The sequence below is a fragment of the Brienomyrus brachyistius genome, chromosome 24 (assembly GCF_023856365.1).
Source record: "Brienomyrus brachyistius isolate T26 chromosome 24, BBRACH_0.4, whole genome shotgun sequence".
In the NCBI taxonomy this organism is placed as follows: domain Eukaryota; kingdom Metazoa; phylum Chordata; class Actinopteri; order Osteoglossiformes; family Mormyridae; genus Brienomyrus; species Brienomyrus brachyistius.
The window spans coordinates 3912763-3935667 of record NC_064556.1 but is presented as its reverse complement, the minus strand read 5'-3'; the positions used below and the strand labels follow the sequence as shown (position 1 = coordinate 3935667).

The following is a 22905-nucleotide window of genomic DNA, read 5'->3' as shown; positions in this document are numbered from 1 at the left end:
TTAACTTTCCTTTCAGATGTTTAACTTTAGGTTAGGAGCCTAGAATTTGCCGGTTCGCCTCTTTAACCTGACGTGTCCCTTTCTACATTACTGGGGGATTAAAAGCGGACCTCTCTAATGCAGCAGTTCACGGAGCACTTCTGCATTAATAAGTAAGCCCTTCACGACGTGATTAGGCTGTGAAATCACGACTCCGTGGAGGCTGAGCTGCAAAAGTTACGCGCGAATGTGCAGCGCGCGCGCACGGCGCGCGGAAGATCGAACGAGGTCACCCGCGTTCCGCGCTCCCGCGTGCATCTTAGATGTTAATGAGCGGTAATAAAACACGAAAAAGCTCATCGGCTTTGCACTTTGAAATCCCCAAGGTTTTTCTTCCCAACCAGTAGGTGTCTGCAGTTACACTTAAAGGGCACTTACTGTGGTACTTTTCAGATTCCAAGCCTCGGGAGACTATTACTTGAACGTTAAAGTTGTTTATCTTTCACCTTCAGAGGTATATGCATTAAGAAATTATATATAAATTTCCATTTGTATCTGCGTGTTTTGTGCCAAAAGGTGCAGTTCCGTTTTATGTGCATTTAAGTTCTTTCATTAAATTACTTTACCATGCAGCGACAACAGTTTACAAGCTTTGCTGCTTTGTAAAACGTCTTTGTAATTGCGCCGTGTTTACAAATCTCGCTCTTCATCACTGCTGTTCCGAGATGGAAATTAACTCGTGTTAAGGAAGGACAGCGGATTAGCGATTGTGACGCTGTGCGTTTCTCCTTCAAGGTCAGCAGCGAGGTTAAGAGTTTCGCAGATCAGTACATAAATCACAGATACTCTAGACATTCACAATCAGGACAAGAAAAGGCATTCTATTTTATTTTATTTGTAACATTCTTCCCTGGAATACGGCTTTAAACCAGGTGTTTTCTAAATATACCTGCTCATATTCTTCACCATGATCTATATGACACTTCAAGCTCTGGACTTATGCTCTCCATTTCATCTCTTGTCTTACTACTTACCATATTCATATGACTACGGTACAACCTCAGTCAACTGAATTTTCTAATGAAATATACTATGTACAGCCATTCCTTGTCTGTCCTATTAAAGCTTTCTTAAAGTAAACTGAAATACTAGGCACCAGTGTTATACTCAGAAAATAACAGCGATCCCTTGCAGATCTATTTACCAGCTGTAAGTTTAAAATGTAGCCGGTGTGAAAGGAGTGGCGCCCCCTAATGTTGGTCTTAAGAACTGCGATATGGGATCTCCATCTCTTGGTTGCTGATGTCATAATGGTCCTATGGTAACCATTGTCGTAGCTAAACAGAAACACAACTGCATCCTTAAGTGTTAATTCCGTTCCCCCAGCTGCCAGACATTGAACTGACAGTCCAGATTTCACCTAGGGACAACTGTGATTGCTATATTGCTACACAACCATTAGTTAGATGGGCATAATGAACTGGCTGGAGAAAATTAATTAATTTGTCAATCTGAAATTTTCCTTTGTTCTTTGGCTTTTGCCAAAAGCTTTCACCAAACTAAACCATGAAAGTAATATATTAGCACAGAACTGCTCTAAAAAACACTTAAGAGAATGCGAATAGAGGGTTGAAGTTGTGACGATGGCCATTTCAACAGGTTCTGCGTTTCTAATCTCTTGCTCTGCCGTATGATTTACATACGTTTGTGATTCCAAACCTGCAGCGAGTGCGAGACCTTTAGACCCAGGCGAATGGATCAGGCAGAGGCTGAGGCGACAAATTCTGTACCACAACAATTAGCGCTATGTCTGTGAAAAATTGCTTCGCCCAAGGCCCGAACAAAAACAAACTAAAGTGCTCCCAGTGCAGTCAGGGCGGGCGTATTTTGGCTTTGAAGTGCGGTTGAAAAAAACGTATAATAGATTCAATCAGGACAACACAGGAAACACGGTCAACTTGGAGGACTGTAAAAGCAGGCTGGGAAAACGGAATTTTACTAACAAGGCAAGAAAGAACAATCGTGGATCAGGCGTAAAGATTACAGTGGGATATCCGTGGCATTAAACACTGCAAGAAGAGAACCAGGGAGAAACCATCAGCTCTTTTGCACCCAAGACCAGCAAACTCTCTTCTCCTGGTCATTGCTATTTAAAGGGCTTCCTGCATGAACAGGATCTTGTCCAAATGCTGAACTCCCTATCCGTCCGATCATAGTGTAGCTGTCCCAGGCTAAACTAGTTCAAGTTGTTCCACTTCATATGGCAGATCACATACCCCCCCCCCCCCCAACCCCAGCTTGGATGTCCCTGTTGGCATGGTAACCTGTGACAATGAGCTGGGTTGATACCAGGTGCCTGAAATCCTATTGTAGTAACGATGTGGATGACACACAGTGAATGAAAATGGTTCTAAAGGATGTAAAACAGCTAGTCAGGGATTTGCCATCTGTTTAGCAGTGATCTACTGCAAGGGTGCAAGGTCCATAATGAGGATGCACTCCCAACTTAGATTACAACACTGCGGAAAAGTTAACAGGCCATTTGTCAGCTAGCGCTTTCCTATATAAGGCCCAGCGTTTGCTTCTCAGGTAAAGCGTGGGATGTTCCTGACTGTGAATCGCTTAGGAAAATCTGCCCTAATGCTGGCGATACGGCTGTTTTAAGGAAACAAAGCAAGGAGAAGTAAAAATAAAATGTAGGGGCTCCGTAACGAGATATGGAGCAGCATACAAACCAAATGGGAGGATTTCTAAAGCGGAGTGACCGACCGCTGTTATAAGAGTTTCCGTACTGTCAGTGATGTATCGATGTGGATTTTTCATTTTTAACAGGTTAGTATAGTATAGCTGCTGCTTGTAACGTAGGTCTCTTGTCTTCGATTTGGACCTTTCCAAGAAAGAAAGAGGAACTTGTTCTGGCACCAGGTGTACGACATAATCCCAGGGATAGCATTCATGTGGATGCACACGATAGCTATTGTTTATCTTTTAAACTCCCCGTGCTTGTACCATACGATCCCCAGGGGTGATGTTGCTTACATTCAGGATCTCTGGATTCTGGCAAGGTGTTCAACGATGTTTTGGTGGGGATCAGATTGTGTTCCCTAGGCTTCTGGAATCAACTCCTAGCTTGTCCTTTCTGAGCAGGTGGAATGACTTGAAGCACAAAATTTCTCTAGTGTTCAGTGTGAGACATAACATGGCTTTTTATGTTCAGTTAGACGCGGAACACTTGGGCCATCTGTTTGTAGATGTGTTTTAGCCTCATACGTTCGGGGTCTAATTGAGCTCTGATGAAATGCTTTGCGTTGCAGCTGACTAAGAGTGATACCGGCTCTATCCTTTTTTTGTCTTCAGGGCTCTGTAACTGGTAGAATTCTCATTCCTTAAATCTTAATAAGCTTTTGGGCTTCTCCCGAAACACTGCCACAAATAGTTGAAGCTCATTGTTCTGGTTTCATAATGAAACATACAACAATGGCTTTCAAAGAGCTCTGTTTTCCCACTGATGCGTGAATTTTAAAAAATGAGAGAGAGAGAGCGAGAGAGAGAGAGAGAGAGAGAGAGAGAGGGAAACATCTTATGGGAAAATGAAGGTGCTTGATGGTCTCCCCAAGCAGGGTTGTTTATGCGAAGATAACAAGAGAAAGTGTTCCACTGACTTCCGTTCTAGCTGGAATAATCCCTTGGAAACACATGTTTTGAGAAAGACCTTCAGATCCAAACCAGGAAATCAAAGGAATTTGTTTGTACTAGATCAAGGATGGCATAACTCAATATGTTTTTGTGTAAACAGACCAGTAACATCCACGAGAAATATTGTCTGTGCATTAACCTGTCTGTGCATGTATGCATTTTACAGGAAATCACATGCTAGGCAGTTTCTTTGTGGCATCCGTGAATGTGCACATTCTCTGAGAGAGTGTGATGTTTATTGTGAATGATACCAATGGTGCAAAAGGGGGTATTGCTATCTGGGACAAGACATCTATTTCAAACAGCAAATAATTTAATATAGTTACTCTATGGGGAATAATTAACTTAATGAGGGTGACTGTGTGGGACACAGGCCAAACTGGTATCTCAGAGAGATTTTATTGACTTGTCAGTCATGAATGTTTGGGAGACATTCTGAGACATTCTCTGCATGTAAGATGATTTGTATCGATATTTTGCAGCCCCTTACTATTCTGTTGTCAACAATTGTGTGAGATTTCTTTGCATTTCTAAAGCCTTAAGTCCATTTATAACCACTTTCAGTAAATGTGATTCAGAAATGTCAAACCAAGCTATGATTTCTAACCCCACTGTACTGTATAACGTATCCTAAGACCAGCCAATGCAGTGGTGTATGACAATTATTACAAAAGCTTTGTGATAGATCCACCTTTTTTTTGCCCTTTGTGATTCCAAATCGAGTCATGCGAAGTCAGACTGAGAAGGAGTGCGATGTCCCATATGACTGTCTTTTCACTCTTGAACACGCGCCATCCTGTCATCCGTTTGTCTGTCAGGATCTCCAGTTTAGCGACGACCCTGTAAGAAGCAGCCCGCACCGGCTGGCAGCTTGACAGGGTCAAATGCTGCTTGCACATAAAAGCGGCTTATGGTGGCAGACATCTCCCAAGGAAACGTGGTCGCCCCCTGGAGCATGGAGGCCACAGTGCACGGCAGTGATTTGTGGTGGATTTTATGAGTATAACACAGACATCGAACCAGAATGACGATGATAGTGCCGGAGCCCAGAATTTATGCACAAAAGACTCATGTTTATGTCAGCCTAACCGGACCTGTATGAGGTGCAACTGATTGTTATTTAAAATAAAAAGAAAAAAATGGCACAGTACCAAATTGCAGCGAATCCATTGCTCTGTTGTTGATTTGACCCCCTGGTGATTAAAAGAGTTCGTTCTCTTTGGGCTGGCAGGTCCTCCTCCGGTGGATTAGGTTTGGCTCTGTAGGCAACAGCTTCACTTCAGAGACCTCCTGCGGGCTTCCCCGTCTTGCGAAAGCGGGCCTGTACCCTGGGCGGTCTCCCTGGTGGCTCCTCTTTGTCGGCGTGCTGAGATTAAAAGCTCTCCACTCGAGCACCATTGTTGCTACTCGCTACGTATCAGCCGACTGGATTTAATCGAACCAGGGTCAGGCGAAATAGCAGCCGCTAAAACCGCTTCATTACGACTCTTAAGAAAAACAACTTTTCTATACAACAGATTCTGAAACACAGGGCTTTAGGTGGGGTTTCTGTTAAGTCATACCTTTCCAGGCACTCATATGCACAGCAGTGCCGTCTTGGTAGGAGAATACACAGACGCTCCTCTACTTACGAACTTTCAACTTACGAATTCTCAGACATAGGGCTCCGGTTTCCTGTCTCCAACATCAATTTTTTTTCCTGCGCGCCAATTCCCCCTAGTACGACTTCTGACCGCTATTCCCGCCGCGCAGCAGTGTAGCGTGCGCACTCCCAGCATCCTAGTTCTTTCAACTTGCGTATGCCCTTAAAATGATGTTGAATGACGATTTACGAACACTTCAAGTTACGAACGGCCGTTCCAGAACTTATCTCGTTCGTAAGCAGAGGAGCGTCCGTACTGTTATACCATATAATTGTGTATACGCACTTTTCTTCTGACTGAGCTGCATTTCAGACTATTTTTACATGGCTATACGGTAAATCCATTGTCTTAGAGGCAGGTATGTGCCATATACCTGTGTGAATCCATGACTACGCTTCTCATGTACAGCAAACAGTACATGTTAGACAGTATAGGGACCACGCTGTTGATGTCGTCTTGGCAACAAGCATCTAAATTCACCGCATTAACCCTTCGATGACATTTCTGACTAAGCCGACCGTGGAGTTGCTGCATAATATGCAATGAAGCGGCTTGGCGGTATTATTAGTAGTCGTAGCTGTGCGTGAGTATTTTAAGCAAAAGTAACTCGCGCTGCCGTTAGCCGCAGCCAAAAGGGACAGAAGTAGATTTAGGTTGCAGCTGGGACTGTTTGTGTTCCGGCTCCAATGAACATAGCACCCACCTGTGAGATACAGTCAGTGTGTCTGCAGCCAGCAGCCAAAAGCTTACATAAAAACTACCCATTGGAACGACTGCAGTTTTACTGCAGCGCTTGGCATGAAAATGAGTTTTCTGTTTATAGGATAACTGACATCAGATATTCCATCTGTCTTATCTGCATATCTGTCCTCTTGGAGGATGTAATGCCCTGCACCACGAAAAACAATGTCAGTCTCTGCAAACTTTTAATGGCTCGCTAATGCTTTGTCAAAACTAGTGCGTTTCCACATGTATCATTATTACTATTATTATTAAACCTGAAAAATTATATGATAAATCAACAGGAGATATGGGATGAAGACTTGGCTTAGAATGCAGCTTAGTGAGTCACAAAGACACAGTTACATAGAGGTCAGTTACACTTGAAAAAGCTAAAAATAAAAATCTTCATCCATCCATCCATTATCCATCCATCCATCCATTATCCATCCATCCATCCATCCATCCATCCATCCACCCACCCATTATCCATCCATCCACCCATTATCCATCCATCCACCCATCCATCCATCCACCCATTATCCATCCATCCATCCACGAACTATTTATTCTGGTCTGAGTCACAGGGAAAAAAAATCTATGTTATATGTAGTTACGCCTTCTGTTGTTTAGGTGATTAAATGCCTTATGTATTGGCTCAGGTATATATATATTTATATCAGGAATCTCAATGGCCACAAATGCATGCAAGCCAGAAGATGAAACATTATATAATAATGTACGGAATACAGTATGTGTGTGTGTATATTATATATATATTATTCATATATATATATATATATATATATATAGAGAGAGAGAGAGAGAGAGAGAGAGAGAGACAGAGAGAGAGAAATGTAAAAAGTAGTATTACACCTTCCTGATAACATATAATCAGCCAAATGGTAAAACTTAATTGATATTTAAGTTTATAACACAGCTTTGATATGGTACATTAATGTGTCAAACCCTTGGTTTGCACTCTGACAAGCGTGATTTGTGGCTTTCTATTAAAAGATGACATTCATTACAGAGTTTGACCCGATACTGGTCGTGTATGTCTCGTCTGGGACGTTTTCTGAGCGGAGTAGATTTGGGCATGGATGGTTGGGGCACGCCCCTATCAATGTTGTGGGAGTACTGTGCGTGTTTAGGGGGTTGGGGGCTGATTTGCTCCCTAAAAAGCTGCGCCCTGATGGAGAATTCCAACATGAAGATCCAAAGTTCATTATTCACGCGATTATTTTCTGATAAGAAAGACATTTAAACAAGATTACAGACGAGCAAAAAAAGGAATACTTCTGACGCAGGGACAATTTGAGGGATAATAGTAATATTTGTGTTCACAGTTAATCTGGCGCTGTTTGCAGTACGACTCTTCGTTTGACAAGGACTTTCTGTTCCGTTGTACGGGCGATCGCCAAGAAGATTTTTGCAGACATTGGGAAAAAATTTCATCACTTTCTAGGTCTATAGTTTTTCTTTTCCGCCAGCAGTTACTATGAACATTAATTATGAACAATTTCTTGATGCACAAATCAATCTTACAAAGTCATGCGAAGTTTCAGCACTTCAGTAGTGGCCATGGATAGTGATAGTAGCTATGGCGGTGCTTGTTTGTTCGATGTGATTCATCTGCAGCTATCTGCTCAGTAGTGCGAGTGAGAAACAGGTTTTCCCGGTAACCGGAGTTAAGAAACGCTGCACTTCGCTCCGCTCCCCATGCGTTTCATCCCCGCGCCTGACAGATCTGACGTCACGCTCCCCCCGTACGCAGGGGGTGACGGTGTTCTAATTTCTCCGCCGATTCCCCGCGGATGAAGAACACAGGGGGGGAAAGTGTGTCAGCACGTCTCCGCTAACCAGCCAAACCTCAGAATCCCTGCAGCTGCAAACAAGCGAGCGAACATTACTCAGTCAGTGTCGGGGGAGAAAAAAAAAAAAAAAAAATATATATATATATATATATATATATATATATATATATATATATATATATATTCTCCGACGCTGAAATTTCAAACTGCGTTAACCTCTCTCTCCTGTGCGGTACGCAGTATAACATAAACAAATGTGGGTGGCGGTTACCTAGACTTTGTATACGCTCTGCAAACACATTTTATTGTTGGTGGATAAAAAAATTATATAGATACTGCGTCAGTCATTCACGTGTCCGCTGCTGTCTGAGAGTCTGCATGCTACGGTCGTGTGATCGTGAATACAGACCATGTGTTATTCTTGTATATGTTGTTTATATATTACATGGCTTGTCTTGGCTAACAAATCGCTAAATCAGTCTCGTTGTGATGACACGTACGTACAATGACAAGCAATGAAGAATTGAACTGAAAAATAGGGAAATCGGGAAACAGGAAATAGTGTGTGTGTGTGTGTGTGTGTGTGTGTGTGTGTGTGGGGGGGGGGGGGGGGGGGGGATTGACTGTGTGCCAGAGCGAAAAAAAGTAGAAAAAAAAGCCATAATGATAATCAATTTGTCCCTCTGTAATTTTTATTATAACGAATAATTTGCCTGGATTCATATTCCTGCATCTCTATGGTAACATTGAGTCCGATTGGTACCTAAAATGAACAGGCCCCTCTGCAAAGAATATTCCGGTTTGCTGTGTTACGAGAACAATAGTAACGAATGATTCTTGCCTCCCATCATGTCAATGAGGAGAATATACTAGCTAACCATTGACCAAACGTAATGTTTTCAAAGACAGAACTGTTGACTTCTGCGAATAACTTGAGGCGGTATTGATGTAAACCTATAACAATCTATATGTTGACTGGAACTGAATTTAGCGGATCACACTAGATTTGGAAATGCGGTGCACCAATCACATTGTTACACCTGTTGTTTGTTAACACGGATACCAGTAATATCCCAATAAACAAGTCAGCTTCCATAATCCATGTCAAGGGAGGAGACTTTGGTCCAGGACAGGATTTGTAAATTATCATTTCAATAAAAAAGCCCTGGACTTCACTTTAGCGCTGAGTTCTTGCTGCGTGCTGATTGGTCAGTCTCCTATAATCATGCACGTGTCACTAATGTTAACGTGAAACAGCCGGATGAGTCGTTCAATCAAGGAAACAAACCAGTCAAAGCACAAAAAGGACTGAGTTATGCAGCCGAGCACAGGAGGCATTCGGTGTTAAAGTATTTTGTAAAACCTTAAGTAGCTAGCGGTTTATCTGGTCACCCTAGTCAAAAGTTATTCTCTTGAATGCCATTCTTGTTTCATGTTGCCTGCTTAACGTGTTGAACCGTACGCCATCTTAACTTAGCTAACAATTTGCCCTTTTCTTCCTTGTTATCACCTATTAATCTGTTACAATCATTTTAGCAGTTGTTCTCATCCTTAAAAATGTGTTGTTTCTTTCACGCCGCAATTTAAACACGAAACTCCATTAACTTCCTGTTTTCATGTTTTAATCTGTTTTTTTTTTTTTGCACGGTTGTTCATTATTGCATTCTACCTTTTACTTTGCCCTCTCCATCTATATTCTACAGTCTGTCCTTGTTTTGGAAATCATCTCCCCCCGCTGTGGTCTGAAAAGATTGTGTATCCATTCAGTTATGATAAATGTTATAATAAATAAAATTTGTCTTCGGTGAAGCAATTCAAAGCATGACAATGAATTTGTGCCCTAATGTGCTTATTGAACACATATCTAGTCAAAAAACACACACACACACTATTCACAAAAGATATTCATCGCTCATAGACACAACGAATAATTGAAATGCAGAACTGAGGACTGTCAACATTTTTATGCAACATCTTGCAAATATAGGTCTTAATATATGTTTCTTAATTATGTAAATGCCTAGCTTCTTGACACAGATTTTTTTTGTGATTATATTATTCTCTCAGTGAAAGATATATAAATAAACTAAAACTGACATTTAGAAATCGCTCCTCATTTGAAAGAATTTACGTCCCACAGTGCAACCGCTGTAATGTGCAAAAAGGCAACTGAACACCTGCCTAATTTGGATTAAACATGCATGACAGAAAGTGTTGAAGTTCTCTTCCCGTCTAATGCGAAATGACTCAGGGGCCCCAGGGCACTCGCTGCTTTTGCATAAGCAGCTCTGGAGAAGCCTTGGCTTTGGTTAGCAATGCAGATCTACAGACGAGATGAAGCGATGTAGCTTCCCTGCTACTCAGCAATGGAATTAAAACTAACAAAAAAACACAAAGCATCTTCTCACTCTGGTATGTCAGAGATTTATCATCAATAATCTAATTTATCAATTAGCAGGGACTAAAAAGATTTCCGCAGAACTTTTCACATTTTCAAATGCCGGCAACAAAAGTATCTTGTCTATAATATCTCAGTCTTTGCAATTTTATCTGGAACGTCAGTCAGTCTCCGATACAGATTTTGGACCAAAACTTCTGGGAAAGTTTAACGGGGGAAAAACTATCCCTCAAAAGGTCACTTAAGGCTTCAGCATCTTTACGTTCTTTTAAAATCTGGGCGCCATGACTATTTTTGAATTTCACAGAGCAATTCTCCATGAAAGGTAAACTAAGGGTTTAGAATCAAATCATGTTAAAAAAAATACTGTTGGATTCCACAGAACAGAAAGCCTAAAAATACATCTCTTTATACAACAGCCTTCAAACCTCTCCAAGTCTGCCTAAGTCTGCCTACTGCACTGTCTTTCTCATTGCCTTTCTGTTTATTTACCGGAATATATTATACGAGTACAGAATGTATATGTAAATACAGAGCATGTATTCAAACGCCAGAAGGAAGCAAATCACATGCAAAGAGTCTGTTACCATGGGGAGCAAAGGCACATTTTCCAAAAAAAAAGTCTCAAAACCGCGTCTTTTGTCATTTGCCACTTTTCCGCAATAGATGCTAAAAGACTACGGGTACCACCTTTCACTTTCAACTTCTAAAGTATTTTGTTCCGCTTTCAGTTATTTTACAGCCAATCTATCAGTGGCCTTCTGGTTTTCCGACTACCTAGTGGTCAGTTTTGGATTAGCGATAAAACTATTCTATATGAATCTGAAAAGTTTGATCTCAGATGCTGGGACGCTAGATACACAGACTGAAGAACGATCGCTAGTCATGGTTCTCTACACAGTCGATGACATTCACATTAGAAGAGACAAAAACATTTTCCTGGTGTGCCATCAAGTGAAAATGAACCTTGGCTCGAGTCTCTAGAGCTGAAATGAACCCGTCGTGCCAAGTTTGATCCATGCGTGCAGGTCTGGGGTGACATCATGCTTTAACGTGAGTTACTTGTGCAAATCCCTTATAAAGAATCAGCGGGTGAATCGTCTGATTTTACCTTCCTCCCGGTGTCTGGCTTACCTTTGAAGAAGCAGTCCCTGCTGTGTGTTACATAGATCTTCTTTTTCTTCAGGCAAGCGGCGCGGTAAACTTCACAGTGGTTTTCGTAGAACTTTCCGTCAGAGCCACAGGCAGGCATGTAGCTGGGCCGGCATCTCTCCTGGCAGGCGCAGCGCGTCTGTCCCGTCCCCTCGACCAGCACACACTGCTGGCCCCTGCGGCAGAGCCTCCCCCTGCAGCCAGCGTGTCGCTCAGATGCAATGCGGCGCCCTGTGAAGGATGAAAACATCAATGGGGGAAAAAAAAACATTGTTTATTAACAATCAGCCCTCTGGTCACACAATCTCTTGCAGTTGTGTGTGGCTCAGCGGATTAGAATGCGCTGCAGGATCAGAAGGTCGTTGGTTCGAATCCCATTGTCAAGCAAGGTTCTTAACCCAAATTGCTTTGTTTTGGATAAATGTAAAAAAAAAAGTCTAATGTGTTGTCTTTCCTGGACGATTTAAATGTTATTATTGTATTAATTTATACTGTAGAGTTCTTAAATCTAGGCCTTTTAAATGTTTTTTTTTCTAGAATCCCAGCGAATGACAGTAATGGCGGAAAAGACAGAGAAAGGACTGAACTTAAATAAAAAGACTGATAGCGAAATGCAAACGACTAGTCTTCATTTGCACGGTTAAGTGAAACTGGAATGAGGAAATTGCTGAAGGCTTTCTTGGTGTGATCCACTGGCTCATATATACCTGTCAATCCACATCCATCACTATCACAACCATCCTGTTCCATGGTGATTTAATACATTTTCTCCCAAAATTGTGCTGAGGTCAGCAACTGCTTGGGTCGACCTTGTTGGACCGAGGGGTGTTGAACGGACTGTGAATGCAGAACATCGGCTGGGCTTATGATGGGGGGGGGGGCATCTATTTTGGTTTTCGAACCCCATCCACACAGAAAATTTGAGTTAAAACCTGGCATTTATGATGTGGAACGTAATTTTTCCTCATTCTCAGTTTCTGTTAAAAACATTTTTCTGCATGCAGTTCCTGGGCAAGGATTATATTTCCTGGAAAAAAAATGAATAAGAGTTTATATACATTCAAAATGTCCAGTTTGAAAATCAGCGCACAGAAAGAGAGGGAAAAAAAATCCCAATCCTTTAAGCCCAGTGATAGTAAATGCACACAGCTTCATTAGGTTGTTCATCTAGGTTACTTTCAAGGAAATAGTTTAATTAGATGAGTTTTCCTAACGACACAGCCGTTCCGGAGGCCTCGAGGACTGACCTGGCTCAGTGGTACTGACTGTGTTTCTGCCGCAGCGACGCAGTGGGTACCAAACGGGGAAAAAACAGGTACATTGCCTTTGAGAGCACATGCGGTGCCTCAATCCAGTTCGCTAATTGTTCTGCGCGTCCCAGGAAGCCATCAATGGGAATTCAAAAATTCGTCTCCCAAGTGACCTTGTTGTGGGTGTCAAGGTCAGAGAAGATTACTCGAGCATTTGTATTCTCCAAGCGCCGAAGATTAACACTAGATTTACCGAGTTTTTATTCTCTGCTGAGAGTCCCAAGGTGTTTGTCACCCCTGCTGTGATTTTCGCAGGTCTTCAGCCCCATCCTCCTCCTGCTTTTGTTGTGCAAACACACCCATTACCTGTGAGGCCTGGCGCATTTGCATTTTTTACTCAGAGTAGCTCAAATCCAAGGCAGGCTAAACCTCTGTGTGTGACATGGAAACCTTCACAAAAGTCTGCCATATCTATACCAAATATCCCACACGCTGACTGACCTGCAAATATGAAAGACACACATTCACAAAATATATGGAAACACAAGTCTGTGTTATTTATAAAACAAATTGAGTGAAAATAGAATGAAAAGTTGCTAATAGAATGAAATGAATAAAATGAAAACATGCTAACACTTCAGTCTCCAATGCATGTTTGTATATAAATGTCATAAGCTGAGTGAAGTCATGGTCCATGGTTTTTGGCATGCTCATACACATACAGAATAAAATGTCATTTCATTTTCATTGGCCATCACTGAATTATAACACCAAAAGTGAATTTTGTTTTTGTGTGATCTCTCCAGCTTTGCATGTTTGGCTGTTCACGTTAAAATTGATGTATCCGTGCCTCAGTTCCAGGTTCATCTCTTCGTCATCTTTCTGCCTTTTGTCTCAGTGGTTACTGTCCCACACAGTCTGTCTATCTTTCAAAGTCTGTGTTTGCAGCGTTTGAAAACCCAGTGACCATCATCCCTGTATTTGGCAATGGAGTTCCTTGGCTAGAAGAATCGGAAACAATCTTCTTTTTCCTTTCCACCCTGTAGATGCTTTGTACAGAACGTAGGCATTCACGGCCACCAAGTCCAGCATGTTGTAAAACACAGCTACTGGCCACTTGCTTGTTGCTGCTCGTACTGAATACATGCGCGCCATTCTAAACACTGACGTGGAGAATTCCTCTCCCTGTGCAGTGTCCTTTGCCAATGGAGGAAGTTCACGGCAAACGTTATTCACCATGCCCAGTAAAGTGAAGCAGTCTGTGTGACAGTGACAGTGAGGTGAAGAAATTGTCCATTGTGACATTTCTCCCGTCATCCAGAAATGACTCCATCAGACTCATGACCACGTTCTCTGCCAGCCTTCACCAAGAACTGTGCTGAAAGTTTCACTCCAGGAGAACACATGAACATAGATGTACAGCTGTTCTCGACCAAGGTTCATTGTCCATGCAGTATATTTACATTTACATTTACATTTACAGGATTTGGCAGACGCCCTTAGCCAGAGCGACTTACATAAGTGCTTTGAGACTCTGCAATGAATTTCCGATGCTAGCTCAATAAGGACCCCAGCTACGAATACTATCTCTGAGAACGCCATTGAGTAGTGCAGAATTTTTATTTTATTTTATTTTTTTAAAACACACACCAGAAAAAGAGTCGAGTAAGAATATAGAAGTTCTACGTCAGGTATTTCTGAAAAAGAAAAGTTTTGAGTCGTCGCTTGAAGACATTCAAGGATTCAGCTGTTCGGACATCTAGGGGGAGTTCATTCCATCAATTAGGTGCCAGGACAGAGAAGAGCCGAGATGCGTGTCTTCCTTGTGCCTTGAGGGGAGGTGGGACCAGTCGAGCAGTGCTGGAGGATCGGAGAGATCGTGGTGCAGAGCGGGGTGTGATGAGGTCCTTTAGGTAGGATGGTGCCAGAGAATTTTTGGCTTTGTATGCGAGCATCAGTGTTTTGAATCTGATGCGTGCAGCTACAGGAAGCCAGTGGAGGGAGCGCAGCAAAGGAGTGGTGTGGGAGAACTTGGGAAGGATGAAAACAAGACGAGCAGCTGCATTCTGAATCAGTTGGAGGGGACGGATGGCGCTCAGTGGTAAACCCGCTAGAAGCGAGTTGCAGTAGTCAAGGCGTGAGATGACGAGGGACTGGACGAGTATCTGGGTAGCCTGGGTGGAAAGAAATGGACGTATCCTCCTGATGTTAAAGAGGAGAAACCGACAAGAGCGAGAAAGACTGGTGATATGTGAGGAAAATGACAACCGATCATCTATGGTAACTCCAAGGTTTCTAGCAGAAACCGAAGGACGGATCAGGGAGTTGTCAAAGGAGATCGCAAGGTCCTGGAGGGGGGATGAGTCAGCCGGGATGTAAAGCAACTCAGTTTTACTAGTTTTGAGTTTTAGCTGGTGAGTGGTCATCCAAGATGAGATGTCTGCCAAGCATGTAGAGATCTTAGTGGAGACATGAGTGTCTGAGGGAGGGAAGGAGAGGATGAGTTGAGTGTCATCGGCATAGCAGTGGTAGGAGAAGCCATGTGAGGATATAACTTCGCCAAGAGATTTAGTGTAGAGGGAGAATAGGAGAGGGCCAAGAACCGAGCCCTGAGGGACACCGGTGGAAAGACAACGTGGAGTAGATGTGGATCCATTCCATGTCACTTGGTATATCGCATCCAAGCCGGACAAATTTGGGATCAAGTTCTGGATGGCCACGGATTTGGAGACCAAATACGTCTGCAACGTGTCCCCTAACTTGGGAAAGGACCCCAGTCACCAGAAAAGGGAGAGGCTGGCAGAGAACATGGTCATGAGTCTGATGGAGCCATTTCTGGATGACGGGAGAAATGTCACAACGGACAATTTCTTCACCTCACTGGCACTGTCACACAGACTGCTTCAGCGCAAAACAACACTACTGAGCACAGGGAATAAAGTTTGGTATGAACTTCCTCCAATTTCAAAGGACACTGCACAGCAAGAGGAATTCTCCGCGTCAGTGCTTAGAAGTGGCAGTGTCTCCTTGACAATTTATGCACCTAAAAAAACAAGATTGTGTGTGTTCTGAGTTCCTTGGACCAAGATGTGGCGATCTGTGAAGGCAGAAAGAGGAAACCCAACACGATAACAGACTATAACCACATGAAGGTATGTGAATGTGTGTATAATTTTACATCAGTGCTACAATGTTTTCTGATATGTACTATACAGGCCTATATAGAAAGAAGGTAGAAAAAAGCAAATACACTCATGACTCTCTCTCTCTCTGCTGTTATAGTGTGGTGTAAATGTGTTGGACCAAATGGCGCGCATGTATTCCGTAAGAGCAGCAACATGCAGGTGGCCAGTAGCTGTATTTTACAACATGCTGGACCTGGTGGTGGCATGTACAGGGTGGGAAGGCAAAAGAAGATTATTTTTGAGTCATCTAGCCAAGGAACTCCATTGCCAATTTATGCCACAAAAGGCTATGGGGACAGAGGAAGGCTGCTGCTGTGCCAGGACTTGTATGGACAACTCAGTGTCAGGTACAGGAGAACTGCAACAGAAACCACAGCAGGTTTACCAGTGCAAAGTGTTACAAATTCACTTGCGCCAAATGCAGGGATGATGGTCACTGGGTCTGCAAACACTGCAAAGTTTGAAACACTCAATTTTTTTTATAAATAAAACAGACTTGTGCTTCCATATATTTTGTGAATGTGTGTCTTTCATATTTGCAGGTCAGTCAGCATGTGGGATATTTGGTATAGATATGGCAGACTTTTGTGAAGGTTTCCATGTCACACACAGAGGTTTAGCCTGCCTTGGATTTTAGCTGCTCTGAGTAAAAAAATGCAAATGTGCCAGGCCTCACAGGTAATGGGTGTGTTTGCACAACAAAAGCAGGAGGACAATGGCCCAAGAAACTCTCAGCAGGGATGCTAGTAGGTGTTAGGCCCAGGGAATTTACGCAAATTTGCGTAGATTTGGCAGTTCTAGTGTTAAATACTTAGTGTCTGACGTCTGTTGATGAAGCTGTATTTTTTTTCTCCCTTTGCCTCCGGTTATATTTCCTCGGGCAGGGAAAAAAAAAAAAAAATGGAATAAAAATATCACGGTAGTTGAGATTTTCGCCGTCTCCCGCTCAACTCCGTTTTGAGATTTGTCCTCACACCCCCACAAATCATCTTTATTCACTTAATTCACAAGCTTTGTAGCCTCCATTCTTATTTACGTAAGCAACCGAAAAGCAGCTAATCCAATCCAAATACGCTAATGCACAATAGCCGTCCGTGTTTCTTACAACTTCGCCAAGAGATCTTTTTCAGTGCCAGGCTAACCGTGGGGCTTGTTTCCATTGATATGCTAAGCTAAGCTAGGCTAAGCTAAGCTAAGCTAAACCAGCGAAATCCCATTGATTTTTCCATTGCAAGGCTTTAACTTGCCCTATTACTCAGTAGCTGCACAACGCCAAGACAGCATTAACCTTTAGCTAATCACATATGTAACATTTGGATCCATGGTCATTGTTGTAAAGCCTGTTCCATCTTATCCTCTTATAATATTACCAAGGATGGCTTATTGAAAGATTTTATAGAAGGGAGAGATATCATAAACTAGCCACATTCAAATTGTTTTCCCTTTCATCCATGATAACATACTTATTGAAAATGTAACAAAAAAGTCCCGGTTTGGCCCTGAATAATACCAACAATGAAAAGCACAATTTCTATTGAAGTGTTGCAAAATGTTTGCAGGATTAGTCGCCGTTAATCACTGGCTTCCTGTTAATCACTTCAGTGTGGCGTCTGCGCATTTTCAATACCACTAAACTATTTTTTAAATGATTGTGTATAATATATATATATATATATATATATATATATATATATATATATATATATATATATAGCGAGAGAGAGAGAGAGAGAGAGAGAGAGAAATATATGTCAGTAAGCTCTTGGGAGAAGCTGCTTCGAGACACAGTCTGCCTATTTGCACCTGAGGCGACATTCTTGGAATTATTAAAATAAACAGAGCATTTAAAGGCGATCACAATACGCCTTTCATCTTAATACCACCGAGGGATGAAGCGATGCTTGTTTTTCCCCTAATGTGACTGAAGGATCTTGGCAAACGCTCCTAATTACAGGGGAAGTGAGGGAGCGGCGTTTGCTGCGGGGTCTCTGCCGCGTGCCGCCCAAGAACGAGCCTCAGCCAGCTCACGCGCCTCTTTGTTTCTGTCAGATTCCTCCGGCTTCTGACATTTTCCAGCGCGGCTCGGGCACCGAGGTCACCTCCTGCAGGATCCATCACTCGCAGCCTTAACAAATAACAGAAATACCTGCGGCCGCATCACACGAGCTTGCCGGTTATTTTATTCGGTTTGAAGTAGCCGGACCTAATTACCTCCAGGTAAAACGCGTCAGGCGTCTCTCTCCGCGACACAGCCTGGCAAATTGCTTCTGACGAGCTTCCCCGTGCCTGAATATCGATGGGTCTCGACAAGCGGTGGTCTCAGACCCTGTGCGGTACCGAAACCACAATCAATCAATCTATCTATCTGTCTGTCTTTGGCATCTGTAGACAAGGGTGTCCTTATAGATTTTGGGCCCCATGAAAGCATACCATATGGGCCCCCCCAATTAAATACCAATCTAATGATATTTTAGGGCCCCTGTCGATCAGGGGCCCTTAGAATCATCTTTAACTGGCCTCTATCCTTAGGTGACTCTAAGTATGGTTCTGCATCCTCAAGACCCGACCCTTGGCCTTGCATTTCCTTTTTAAATCCACCCCTAAGCTCGATGATTCTTTCTGATACTCCTTAAGGTTACAGAAATGATCAGTCCCATTTTTGTTTTGCTGACATTACAGCAGTACCGACCGAAAGCTCCAGGAGTTTGTTTAAAGGCTACAGATCATTGAAAAATGTTACAAATGCACCGCTAATGATCGCAAACTGCACTGTATGGAGGAGATAAGAAGCTCTTAAATCGCTTAAACGGCAGTAGTAGACATTATCTTCAATGAATGGTTATGCATTGTTTATGAGAGCCAGGTGCCTAGTTTAAGCAGGAGTTACGGTTGCCTGTAGAAGCGTTTTATCTACATAATATGTCACAAAAGTAATTTATATCCTATCATTGCATGTAATCAGTGAGAAGATGGTTATCTTAAAATCAATAACTGGACTGAGCCGCACTCAGGTGGAAATTGCAGTGCTCATAGCGATATCCCCTTTCATTAGCGCTGTTTACCCTGTAATTTATGCCGCTTACAGGTATATCAGCATTCAGGTTTTGCTCCAGATCTTACCCGAATCTGCCGCAGGCTTCCACAAACCCTGATTACGAGGACGGAAACGTGCTTTATCAGAACGACGTGCGGCGATGTGACGTTTTTTGGGGGGGAATGGACACTTGGAGGTGACAAAAAGATCCCGGTCACAGCTGAGTAATTATACACGCCTCACCGGAACACTTCCCGCGCAGCATTAAAAGCGAATGAATTCTCGCTCCCACAAGGATTATAAAGAATCGTAATGGAAAAGGTAATCAAGTGAGACTTGGAGCTGGCTGTTTATGGGGCTCCGCCGCTGTGTCGGAAGGCGATATAACGCTTTTAATTTATTAGCCGTAAAGAAAGGCCATTTACCATGCTTGGAAGTTGATCATCGGGCGAAAATGTGCCTTTTTCAAACACTAATTAATTTTAAAGCGGTGTAAAAAAAAAAAGGGATAATGGCAGGAGCAATGTTTATTAAAACCTCCTTTTTTATATAAAATGTAACAGTAGATGCTGGATTTTAGAGACGACTTGGACCAGTGCAGTGTAAACCTGGTGTAGTGTGTGTGTGTGTGTGTGTGTGTGTGTGTGTGTGTGTGTGTGCGCGCCTGCATACGGTGCGAGACAAAACAAAAAACATGCCATACCCAGAGTGCACTGCATCACACGGAGAGCCCAGCTGCCCATCTGAGAATTCCATCTCACCATCAGCTCGGAAAGGTCCCTCAGTCTCTTTTAGCACTCAAACTCACTGATTAATTATGATCAATGTGCTCAGAAATAACTATTTTTCCAAATAAATATTTTTAATTTTTACTATATGTACTTAGAGGTTCAATGTCGCATTTCCCTGAATTGCAACTCAATGATCATTCTAGAATTATAAAAGCAGAGCAAACATATTGAACGTATCTGCTCGTTTTAGCGTCAAGGCAACGTGCTGAAAAGCTCCAATGATGAATCATTAAATTTGGCAGCATGGAAGTCGCAGTGCATGATGTCGTTAAGTACAATCCGAGATTTGCCGGACTGAAGTGTTCAGCCGCGGAAGGGCTGATTTAACATTCATGGCCACTACGGCAAATTACTGTCTTTTTTTCTTATATGCGTTCAATTCACCAACCCTGAAAACCATAAACAAAACTAATGAGAAAAACTGAAGCTAGCAATGTACTAGAAAATATTTACTGGCCAGTAACTGCTGTATCATCACGCAGATGCAAGCAATGTTGCCAAAATGCCCGCATCGTGATTAATTAATGTCGTTAATTACTGAAAAAGTAGAGCAATTACGTGAAACGCAGCCTTAGTTCACGGTTCAGGTACCTCGCCGGGCAGGAAGTGGTGCTAGATATTTACTCAAAGTAAACATGTAGTAGTGAGTAAATAAGTAATGAACATTGAGAGCCCTGTTAAAAATGAATGTCATTTATAAATAATAAAATGTGTCTGTATAGTATGAATAAAGTGTGGAATAAACACATCATTTGGATCAGATACAGTACATCGTGTCCTTTCATGCGCTGGCACACTGAGGAGGGTAAATCCGGGTTGGAGAGAAAAAGCCCAGACCAGGATTTAGCTTCAACCAACCAGCTGAGCATAAAGACTCACAGTCACAGAGTACACTACTGGGTGGTTGAAACAAAATCTTGGTCTGGATTTTTACTCTCTCGCCCTGAACTATCCACATCTGCTGTATCCTCTCATGTGCTTTCTGGGATGGGGTCATACATTGTATGGGCCTGGTTGTACGTTTAGGAATTATACACAGCAGGATGGTGAGTCTGATATTGAATGAGAGGTTATTAAAGATGGATGGAAGAATGGATGGACAGATGGATAGATATGCAGCACATTTTGCAGCAAAGAGTCGCAAACCTCTCAAATCTTCAAAGTAAATCAATAATTCCACATTGTAATTGTCTGATTCCGTATGTGCTGATATTTAAAACTGCTTTGCAAAGTATACATTTTTCTCCAGTTGTAAGTGAAGTACTGACCCGGATCGACGTAGCCCCTTCGACCTTCAGATCGCATCGAGCTGACGGGGTCAAATCTGACCTTTGGCTTATTGGCGTAGCTTAATACAGTCATTCATGTGAGTCTAAAGTTCAGCTAACAGGAACAATGGAGGCCTGTCTCTCATTATGTATCTTATTTTAACCATGTATTTGCATTCATGTTCAATTTAGAGTCTATTCCTGAAACGCCTTCAGCATAATATAAAATGCGACTTCTGTTATTAAAGTATCGCAGAATTAAATTTATTTACTCGCACGTTCCTTTAGCTGAGAAAGTAGTTGTACCCGGATGTATGTGTGTGTTTCTAAGAACAGGAAGGTGTAGGTTCCAAACCCATTATTATGTCTCTTATATGTAACGCGGATCTGTCATATAAGGACACATCCTAGACTGGTAGGCCAGGCTCCTTGATGCCAAAGAGTGACACCTTAATTCGATCCAGGAATGACATTTGATCTCGAGTCAATAATGTATCACCCTTTTAGATTCGATTCCTCTTTTGTAACTTAAAATTACACCTGTCCGGAGAAATAAACAAGAATTAAACCCGAACAACAACAGAATGCAGGTGTAATCAGGAAGCAACAAACTGCATCAATGGCTTTAGTGATACATTTAACAGTTTCGCATTGTTTGCCGCTGAATGATAAGCACGAGAAATACAAGAAGATAAGAGTCCTTTGCAAAGAGTCGTCCGGATTAATAGCCTGTCTTGTTCATGGGTCAGTCGGAATCAGGGTGATGGGCCAGAGTGGGTTGGGGGGGGGGGGGGGGGGATCCTGGAGATCACTGGGCAGCAGAAGGAGCTGGACCTTCAGAAGGTAGATCTTCAGCTAAACGTGACTCAACCACAGGAAAACATGAGGTATTCTTGCTCAGGATTGCGTTGAGTTTACAGAGGTGCATTAGTTCGAGGAACCTTTGCTTAACTGGCCTTAACCTGCCTGTTTATTAAGTCAAAGAATTCAAGAAGTAGCATTAAATCGGGGGAAACAAAACACATCAATATTTCACAGCTAGGGGGGTGTAGGGGGCGGATGAGGACAGACGTCGCGCACTGTAGTTCGGGGCTTTTTAGAAGCCCTCCAACCTGGGAGGAGAGTTCACGAGGAGGACACGACGGAAGACACTCGCTTTCAATCGGATCACGATACATAATAGATACCCGCATGAATAAGCGATGAGGGGCTTGCCATGAGAAAATGACAGCCTGTGAGAGACGCAAAGCGGGCGGCGACCTCCCGAGCCCCCGAGCGCAGACACCGCTCGTCAGCTTAGTCTAGGCAAGGATGCAGGCATCGGGGAAAGTGTCATGCACTTCTGTCGTTGTTTATGCATAATTCAGTCACGTGTGCTTTTGGGCCGTCCGAAAGGACGTGCTTCTTTGTCGATGAGTTGACATTGTGTGTTTCGCCGCACTGGAAAGCAACACGGGAGACTTTTGTAGGCGTACGATGGCAAATCGACGGATCGATGACCGTTGCTTTTCACATTATATGCACCCCATCCCAGGTACCTCACTTCAAAGGGCCATCTAGACTTGCACCGTGCGAATGGTCACATGCGAGTAAAAGGTAATCAATTCCTTAATTTTACTTGCTGTAAATGGATCGTGTGGAACAACAGGAAGGCTTTGCCCTGCCATGACCTGTGTAATTACAGCACAATGTTTAAAAAAGTGTTTAAGAGCCATGCGCTCATTAATGAGGGCCGTTTAATCAATGGAGCTGCGAATGAATCCTTCTGCGGTTCCTCCTGCGACTGGATCACAGTCATGAATTTTTTATGGGGTAAAACGCTGGGGTATAATTGTTGTCAAGTCGCCATGGCTTTCAAAAACCTCGCTAATTCCACTTCAATAGAGTTAATTAGTTGAGGCTCACGTAGGGTTGGCAACCTTGACTTCAGCGAGGAGTGTTTCTGCTTTGACTGCGACGTATGATAGATTCA

At 42.7% G+C, this 22905-nt stretch overlaps 1 protein-coding gene across 2 annotated transcripts in view; it reads right to left on the bottom strand.

Moving 5' to 3' along the window:
• fstl4 (follistatin-like 4) overlaps positions 1-22905 on the bottom strand; it is a 132843-nt gene that overhangs the window by 61826 nt on the left and 48112 nt on the right. For both annotated transcript variants that reach the window (XM_048994815.1, XM_048994816.1), the window contains exon 4: positions 11388-11636. In XM_048994815.1, the coding sequence (XP_048850772.1) occupies positions 11388-11636 (249 nt within the window). The remainder of the gene's footprint in view (positions 1-11387; positions 11637-22905) is intronic.